This window comes from Cynocephalus volans, chromosome 1 (genome assembly GCF_027409185.1).
Source record: "Cynocephalus volans isolate mCynVol1 chromosome 1, mCynVol1.pri, whole genome shotgun sequence".
NCBI lineage: Eukaryota > Metazoa > Chordata > Mammalia > Dermoptera > Cynocephalidae > Cynocephalus > Cynocephalus volans.
In genome coordinates this window covers 40,150,270-40,159,799 of record NC_084460.1, presented here as the reverse complement: position 1 = coordinate 40,159,799, position 9,530 = coordinate 40,150,270, and the positions used below count along the sequence as shown (strand labels likewise).

General features: G+C 43.1%; 1 protein-coding gene across 1 annotated transcript; it reads right to left on the bottom strand.

The window, feature by feature from the left end:
• Positions 1-1,171: 1,171 nt before the first annotated feature.
• PI3 (peptidase inhibitor 3) lies at positions 1,172-2,763 on the bottom strand. Its single transcript, XM_063076689.1, has 3 exons — positions 2,681-2,763; positions 1,581-1,856; positions 1,172-1,342 (listed from the first exon to the last, which is right to left on the bottom strand). Exons 1-2 carry the CDS (start codon positions 2,757-2,759, stop codon positions 1,582-1,584), a joined length of 354 nt encoding a protein of 117 aa, XP_062932759.1. The 5' UTR covers positions 2,760-2,763; the 3' UTR covers positions 1,172-1,342; position 1,581.
• Between the last annotated feature and the right edge of the window lie 6,767 nt (positions 2,764-9,530).

Here is a 9,530-nt window from a genome sequence, read left to right as displayed (position 1 = left end):
TTTCCAAGCCTGTGCTCTCTGCTCTCTGCCCAAATTGCTCCTCCTCCTGAGGCTTTGGCATTCGCTGAGGGCTTCCTTGTACAAGGACAGTGAGGGAGCTGGGTCAACAGCAGAGCCATGAAGTTGTTCAAGTTTGCTCAACATATTCTCACCCCATCTGTCCTAGCCCCAACTTGTATGTTTCCAGAGAACACGATTCACCCTATTCATTCACACTAAAGTATCAAGGACTGTCTGCGTCATTCACATCTTAAAACAGGAATCTGGGAAAGGCTATTGCTTAACCTAAAGGAATGATGTGTCTCTACTTCTATGAGATAAACCTTCTTAGGTTCTACATGTGGTGAGAACGTGTGGTATTTATCTTTCTGTGCCTGGCTTATCTCGCTTAACTTAATGTCCTTCAAGCTCTTCTAAGTTGCTGTGAATGACTGGATTTTATTCTTTCTGTGGCAGAAAAGTATTCCATTGTGTATATATGCCACATTTTCTTTATTCATTCGTTTGTTGAATTGTATACATGTATCAAAAAATTACACCATACCCCCTAAATATGCACAATTATTATGTGTTAATTAAAAATAAAAGCAAAAAGTGAAGGAATGATGTGTCAATAAAAGAATCTCAGGCGGAAACCAGTGAAATTCTTAGTGAGCAGGGATTTCCCAACATGTGTAACATCATTCTTTCTAGGATTTCCCAACATGTGTAACATCATTCTTTCTATGACTTCTTAGGAGGATGTAGATCCCGGGAACTATTAACTAAAAAGAAGGAAGGAGCTGTAGGTTTAGCCGCAAAGGTTGGCTGGTCACACTGACAGGGCTGACAGTGGATGGATTGGAAGGGAATGGACCTGCCTGAGATTTACGCAGCATATTTGTGTTTTTAGTTTTTGAGTGTGTGTGTGCACACAAGTGTGTGTGTGTACTGGTCCTAGGCCAAAGGCAAGATTTCCAAATATCCATTTCCTGGTGAAATAGAGACTGCAGTACTGGGGCTGATTATTAGATTTCTAATACTAAGCCCTAAGAATGGGCCTCTTGTTCCTGCCCCTTGCTCTTTTTCACCTTCTGGTCCTTTCCTTTCCACTGGGGAGAGGGAGTCCCAACTCTACATCCATCTTCCTGGAGTTTCCAGGAACGCAGAAGTCATAGGAGCCAGAAACAAATGGAGCAGAAAGGTGTCTTTTTATTGGAAAGTGGCTAAGAGAGGCAGCCCAGGCATGGGCATCCTGAATGAAAGGAAAGATGGGGAGTGTGGGAGAGGGCAGTGCTTCAGAAATCCAGAGGCAGACGGGGCTGCAGCCTCAGGGCCTTCACAGGTGCAGCGAGGACAGGCTCTGCAGATGGGAGAGGAGAGAATCGGAGAGGTGACTCAGCAGGTCAGAGCACTCAGAGGCAGTGGGGAGGAAGGGTCACCCCTTTCAGCACCCCAGTCACAGCCTCTGAGACCCCACAGTCTCTCAGTCTCTCCACCGCCTTCCCATATTCTCCCTCTCACCATCCTGGGAACATTCTCCACAGCTCAGCCATCTCCTGGGTCTTCAGGGGTCCCTTCTTCCTACAGCTAGTGCTCACCTCACTGGGGGTTCAGACAGGCCATCCCACAGGGGCCTACACAGCACTTCTTGTTTCCTGAGCAGTCAGCGTCGCTCCCACAGCGGTTAGGAGGATTCAGCATGGCGCAGCGTATCAGAATATTGGGGCAGGAGCCAGGCTTAGTGGAAACTGGCCCCTTGACTGAACCTTGTTCCTTGACTGGACCTTGGCCTTTAACTGAAACTTGTCCTTTAGCAGGATCTTGTCCTTTGAATGGAACATGATCTTTTAGAGTGTCTTGACCTTTAACGGGAACTGTTGAAGGAAAAAATGCACCCACGTTTAGACCCAGCACACCTGCTTCAACCACCATGTCTTTCCCCTGGATCCAGCCTCTGCTCACTGCAGCATCCCCCAAGCCATGAGGTGAGGTAGAGGAGCCCACCAGGGTAGCTGAGGTCTGCATTCTTGGAAGGAATTCCTTCTCTTTGGGGAAAGGGTCTACAAGACCAGAGTTTTCTGGAGTGTCTGTTTCTTCCCCCTCCCTCCATTCCAAGTCTCTTGGGAGCAGAGGCCAGACTGGGGTGACACCCAGAAGTGAAAAGGACACATTGTCATTTCTTAGGAAACTTAGTGGAGGGAGGAAGAGCCCTGAGCTCCATTTTGCCTCTGAGAATTGGCTTGGCTGGCATTCCCCACTCTTCTCTACATCTCAATTTCCTCCTTATAAAATGGGGGTCCTCAAATAACATGTTTTCTGAGGCCCTGTTGTTCTTAACTTCCTCTTAGAAGACTGATTACTCAGGTACTTTAATGAAACAGGCAGTCAGGGGACAGAGGCCAAATCCAGGTTCCTGGGTCTCGTCACTTTGTTGCACGTCTGCACAGGTAACAATACCTGAGCCCAAGACCATGTAACAACACAACCCCCACCGACAGTCCAGATAGCTCATTCATTTGGGTGGAAAGCATGTGGGGACCACTAGTGAGCTTCCTGCTTTCTCTGGACATGATGGAACAGGCCACAAGGCTGAAGTGTGGGCTCCAGCCCTGTCTACTGCTCCCTGTCTGGGCCCAGAAGGCCCCTGACAGCCTCTTGTTAGCACAACCCAGCCCCAGCAGGTCACCTGTCCACTCACCTCCCAGGACAGCTGCCTCTACCGCTAGCGTCCCAAAGATGAGGAGCGCCACCAAGACAAAGAAGCTGCTGGTCTTCATAGTGTCAGGAAGGTTTGTCTAAGACCTGAGGCCAAGGCTGGCTTTATGCATTCCCAGGTTGGCCTGGCACCAGGGGCGGGTCTGAAGGGACAAGACATTTCCTTAGCTCTACCAGGAAATGCCCACCCCATCCGGGGCGGGCCCTTGGGGTTTTCCCCAAGCATTACTCAGGTGAGAAGTGACAGACATTATATGACATCACCTCTGACGGCCCCAAAAGCTGTCCCACTTTCTCACATAGAAGCAGTGATGCCTGCCTCTTAGGCACCATAATTATCAAATTCTTCATGTTTTGAAAGACTTTGAGGCCCAAGAAGAGGAAGGAATCACCTAAAGTCATTCAACAAGTCACTGGTAGACCCAGTCCTGATTTCAAAACCAGGGTGTTTCCCAATTATATGCTGCTCCTAAAAACCCACACCTACCCTGTCATTTTACCCCTCCCAGCGTCACGCAGGGCATTTCTATTCTTCCCTGGTCATGAGAAAAACTCTTTAAGAAATATTTGCCTTGAAAATCTGACTACTTTTTTTTTTTTTTTTTTCCTAAAATGGCTGACTAGAAAGGTCTGGCACTAGTCCCTTCCCCATAAAAAGAGACCAAAACAACAGACAAACAAGTATATTTTGATTGGAACCTGAGGAAACACGGTGCAGAGCACCAGGAGAATGAGATGTGCCGAAGAAAGGAACAGCAGCACCACAGAGAGCAGAGCAGGGCATCCGGCTGCAGCCCCGCTGCAAAGACTCGCCTGGAACCAGGTAGAGAGAGGGTAAGCTGGAACAGACCCCAGATATTCCCACTGCCACCACAAACACCAGAGATCCCTGCCTCAGGGGAGTCCCGCAGTCTTCTTGGGACCCACATCTGGACTCACTCATCACACGCTCCCCCCACAGGTGGGCGGGCAGACCCGCTGAGCAGAAAACCCACTAAAGTGCAGCAGTTCCCTCCATTTGTGGCCCACCTTGCACAGCCTGTGCCCACAGATGCCCACATGGCCACAGCCAACCCAGCAGCAGCCCCACCTCCCACCAGGACCCTCCACACAGGCACCAGCATCCCAGCTATTTGGAGCCTAGACCCCTTTGTCTGGAGGCACTGCCTGCATTCTACACTGCATTGGGTACCAGTGGGGTCGGGGTGCAGACTGGAGCCTAGGACAGACAGAGTGACTAAAACCCCAGCATCTGAACTCACTCAGCACCCCTCTCCTACCCCCTCCCCCCCAAAAAAAAGCAGGCAGACTGGCTGAGCAGAAAATCCTCTGGAGTGCAGTGGCACTTCCCCACATTTGCCCTTTGCCTTGTACAGCCTGTGGGGGCAGAACCTAGGGGTACCGCAAGGCCCACAGCTAACTTGGCAGAAGCCCCACCTCCCCCTGCAACCCTCCATGTGTTGCAAGGGTGCCAGTAGGCCTACAGTCCTTGCTATTTAGAGCCCACACCCCTGTACCGAGCCCAGAGAGCCTGAGTTCATTTGTCTGGAGTCCCTGCCTACATTTTGCCATGCGCACTCAGGCACAAGTGGGACCAAGGCACAGGCTGCCTGGAGCCTAGGACAGATGGAAGGACCAAAACCCCAGTATCTGAACTCACGCAGCATCCCCTCCCCAAGGCATATACTGCTGCTGGGTTAAGCTGCACCCTTGCAGGCTCCCATCGGGCTCAAAAGCAACTGGGTAGCAGTTTTTCCTTCCTACAGCGAGCCTCCAGATAGCCGCTGGGTCCCGCATCATTCACTCAGGACTGCTCCAGGCTGAACAGCTGAGCCAAGGGCACTCCACAGAGCTCTTAGGACCTGTTGCCTCAGTGTTTATCTACTCCTAGACTGACAGTGGACCAGGTAGGGGTTCTGATGCCGAAAGGCAGGACTCTGCAGAGTTGCTGGCCTCAGCTGCACCCTTACAGGCTTATATCAGTCTCAAAAGCTGATCAGGCAGCCACCTTCAGAGCCACCAGCTGTGTACACCTACTCCCAAACCAACAGCTGATTGGGTAGCAACTTTTCCTCACTACAGCACCCCTCTAGAAAGTTGCTGCATCCTGCAGCATATACACAGGCTTGTTCCAGACTCAACAGCTGAGTCAGTGACCCTCTACAGACCTACCGGGAACTGCTGCAACAGTATACATCTACTCACTGACTGACAGCAGATCACCCATCCAACAAAAAACTGCCAACTGCCCCTCCACCTAGGCCACAAAGGCATCCACCGATAACTTTAAGACCGAATACAGTTGAAGAAGTCACACGAAGTCTGCATTGCCACAGTCACCCAGATCCAAGCTTAAAACGCCCAATCCAACTGACAATATATAATACTTCTACAGGAAAGAGGCTCCCTCTTCAAAAGCCACTCCTAGAATTAAAAAAAGTGACTACACCACCAGATGCCCAGACATCAACGCAGAGAAATCAGAAGCGTGAATAAACAAGGAAGCCAGACTCTCCCAAAAGAAGACTACAATTCTCCAATACCAGACCCCAAAGGAAACAGATGAATTGCCTGTGGAGAAAACCCAAAGGACAATACTAAGGAAACTCAAAATGATGGATGAAAAAATAGAAATCACAATGAAGTCAAATAGAAATTTGAGGACATACATGTAGGAGAAATTCAACAGAGATACAAGCAATAAAAATTTAAAAATCAAGCAGAAATCCTGGCACTGAAGAATTCATTCAAAGGAATAAAAAGTACAACCAAGAGCATAAACAGCAGGCCAGAACCGAAGAAAGAATCTCTGAACTAGAACAAAGGCTTTTTGAACTAACACAGTTGGGCCAAGAAAAGAAAAGAAAAAAAAGAATTAAAAGAAATGAAGAAAACCTGCAAAATCTTTCAGATAACCTCAAGCATACAAATATCCATATTGTAGGTGTATAGGAAGAAGAGAAAGAAAAAGTCATTGAAAGCCTATTTAGTGAAATAATAGCTGAAAACTTCACAAATATTGGGAGAAAGACAGTCTTACAGATCCAAGAAGCTCAAAGATCCCCAAACAGATTCAACCCAAAAAGTACCTCCCCAAGATACATCATAGTCAAATTATCAAAAGTCAATGACAAAGATAGAATTCTTAAAATGGAAAGAGAATAGTATCAAATTACCTACAAGAGAATCCACATCTGGCTAACAACAGACTTCTCAACAAAAACCTTTTAGGCCAGGAGAGAGTGGGATGACATATTCAAAGTGCTAAAAGAGGGCCGGCCTGTGGCTCACTCGGGAGAGTGCGGTGCTGATAACACCAAGGCCACGGGTTCGGATCCCATATAGGGATGGCCAGTTAGCTCACTGGGTGAGCATGGTGCTGACAAAGTGCTAAAAGAAAAAAAAAAAAACCTGTCAACCAAGAATACTATTCACAGCAAAGCTTTCCTTCAGAAATGAAGGAGAATAGTATTTTTTCCAGACAAACAAAAACCGTGGGAATTCACCACCACAAGACCAGCCCTTCAACAAACCCTCAAGGGAGTCCTACATCTAGAATCAAAAGAGAGGTATGGGTCACCATAAATACATGAGAAAGAATAAAAACCAATAGTAGAACAGATATGCAAATGAGAAAGAAAAAGAAAATGTATTTTATCACTGCAAAAAAACACCCAACAGCAAAGATACACAATAAAAGGGAAAGAAAAGAACATAAGAAATATAAAACAGCCATAGAGAAATTAATAAAATGGCAGAAAAAATCACTTCTCTGCCTTTTGGCTAAGATCAAGTGTAGTATAAAATGGCAGAAACAAAGCAGTACCTTTCAATAACAACCCTGAATGTAAATGGACTAAATTCTCCACTTCAAAGATATAGACTGACTGAATGGATTAAAAAACTAGACCCAAATATAAGCTGCCTGAAAGGAATTCATTTCACCAAAAAAAACACACATAGACTAATAGTGAAGGAATGGAAAAAGAAATTTCATGCAAATGGAAACCAAAAATGAGCAGGAGTTGCCATACTTATATCAGAAAATAGATTTCAAACCAAGAACTATAAAAAGAGACAAAGAAGGACATTATGTAATGATAAAAGGATCAATGCAGTAAGAAGATATAAGTCATAAATATATATGGACCCAACATTGGAGCACCAGATATATAAAGCAACTGTTACTGGATCTATGGGGAGAAATAGACCCCAACACAGTAATAGTTGGGGACTTTAACATGCTGCTTTCAGAATTGGACAGATCATGTAAACAAAGAACTAGTAGAGATATAGTGCATTGAAACAACATCTTAGACCAAATGGACTTGACAGACTTATACAGAACACACATTTTATCCAACAACAAGAGAATATACATTGTTCTCATCAGCACATGGATCATTCTCCCAGACAGTCAACATGTTAGGTCACAAATTAAGTTTCAAAAAATTTAAAAAGGTGGAAATCATATCAAGTATATTTTCAAACCACAATGGAATAAAATTAGAAATTAACAACAAACAAAACCATGGAAACTATATAAATTTATGGAAATTAAACAACATGCTCCTGAACAACCACTGGGTCAAAAAACAAATAAAGCAGGAAATCAAAAAATTATTGAAACTAATGAAAATACAAGTACAACTTACCAAAACCTATGGGATACTGCAAGAGCAGTAGTAACAGGGAAGTTTATTACAGTAAGTGTTTACATCAAAAGAATAGAAAGACTTCAAATAAACAACCTAACATTACATCTCAAAGAACTAGAAAAACAAGAACAATCTAATCCTAAAACTAGTAGACGGAAAGAAATAAATAAGATCAGAGTAGAACTAAATGAAATAGGGACCAAAAGAATGATACAAAAAAATCAATGACAGAAAAAGTTGTTTTTTTGAGAAGATAAACAAAATAGACAAGCCATTAGCCAGACTAACTAAACAAAGGAGGGAGAAGACCCAAAAACAAAAATCAGAAATGAAAAAGGAGACATTACAACTGATACCTCAAAAATACACAGAATCATTAGAGACTATTATGAACAACCATACTCCAAGAAACATGAAAACCTGGAGGAAATGGATAAACTTCTGGACCCATACAAACTACCAAGACTGAACCAAGAAGAAATACAAAACCTGAACAGACTGATAACAAGCAACAAGATTGATGCAGTAATCAACAGTCTCTCAGCAAAAAAAAAGCCCAGGACCAGATGGCTTCACTGCTGCATTCTACCAAACCATTAAAGAAGAACTAACACCAATTCTTCTCAAATTGCTCTGAAAAATCGAAACAGAGGCAATTCTCCCAAATGAGGCCATCGTCACCCTGATACCAAAATCAGATGAAGACACAACAAAAAAAGAAAGCTACAGGCCAATATCCTTGATGAACATAGATGCAAAAATCCTCAACAAGATATTAGCAAACAGAATACAGCAGCACATCAAAAAGGTAATACACCATGATCAAGAGGGATTCATTCCAGGAATGCAAGGATGGGTAAACATATGCAAAGCAATAAATATGATACGCTCCATCAAAAAGCAAGGACAAAAACCATATGACTATCTAGATGTAGAAAAAACATTTGACAAAATTCATTCCTTCATGATGAAGACCATCAACAAACTAGGTATAGAAGGAAAATATATCAACACAATGAAAATGATATTTGACAAATCCAAAACACCAACATGATCCTGAATGGGGAAAAACTGTAAGCTTTTCCTTTAAGATCAAGAACAAGACAAGGTTGCCCACTTTCACAACTCCTATTCAACATAGTATTGGAAGTATTAGCCAGAGCAATCAGGCAAGAGAAAGAAATTAAGGGCATCCAAACTGGAAAAAATGAAGTCAAATTATCACTGTTCACAGATGACATGATCCGATATATAGAAAAGCCCATAACATCTACCTAAAACCTCCTAGAGCTCATAAACAAATTCAGTAAAGATGCAAGATACATAATCAATACACAAAAATCAGTAGCATTCTTATACACCAACGACAAACAAGCAGCAACAGAAATCAAGAAAGCAAGCCCATTTACAATAGCTACCAAAAGAATAAAATACCTAGGAATAAATCTAACCAAAGAGGTGAAAGATCTCTACAATGAGAACTACAAAATTCTGCTGAAGAAATTAAAGAGGACACCAAAAGACGGGAAGACGTGTTTTGTTCATGGATTGGAAGAATTAACATTGTGAAAGGTCCATACTACCTAAAGTAATCTACGGATCCAATGCAATTCCCATCAAAGCACCAAAAATATTCTTTGCAGAAATAGAAAAAATAATTCTAAAATTCATAAGGAACAACACAGATGACTGGATAAGGAAAATGTGGTATATATACACAATGGAATACTACTCTGCCATCAAAAGGAATTAAATTCTGCCATTCATGGATCAGCTTGGAGAAAATTATGTTAAGTGAAATAAGCCAGGCACAGAAAGAGAAATACCACATGTCCTCACTCATAAGTGGAAACAAAGAAAAGAGAGGAAGGAAGGAAGGAAGGCCACAATAAAACATTCAACTTTCAGAAAGAACAGACCTATAGTTGACTAGAGGTGGAAAAGGGGGTGGGGGATTAGGGACTAATTGGTTAAGGAACACAAATACTAGTTATGATCTGTAAATATAAACATGCTAATAATATTGATTTGATCATCACATACTGTACACAAATACTGATAGTCAACTCTGTACCCCATAAATATGTATAATCAAAAATAAATAAATAAATGATGATGATGAAGAAAAACATAATATACACATTGTAAAATATTTCAAGTGATAAAGAAATGTAA

Excerpts from the sequence above, each read along its gene's own strand:
- PI3 (XM_063076689.1), bottom strand. The coding sequence starts at position 2,759 with ATGAAGACCAGCAGCTTCTTTGTCTTGGTGGCGCTCCTCATCTTTGGG. Across the intron at positions 1,857-2,680 it reads AGAGGCAGCTGTCCTGGGAG|TTCCCGTTAAAGGTCAAGAC; the intron begins GTGAGTGGACAG and ends TTCCTTCAACAG.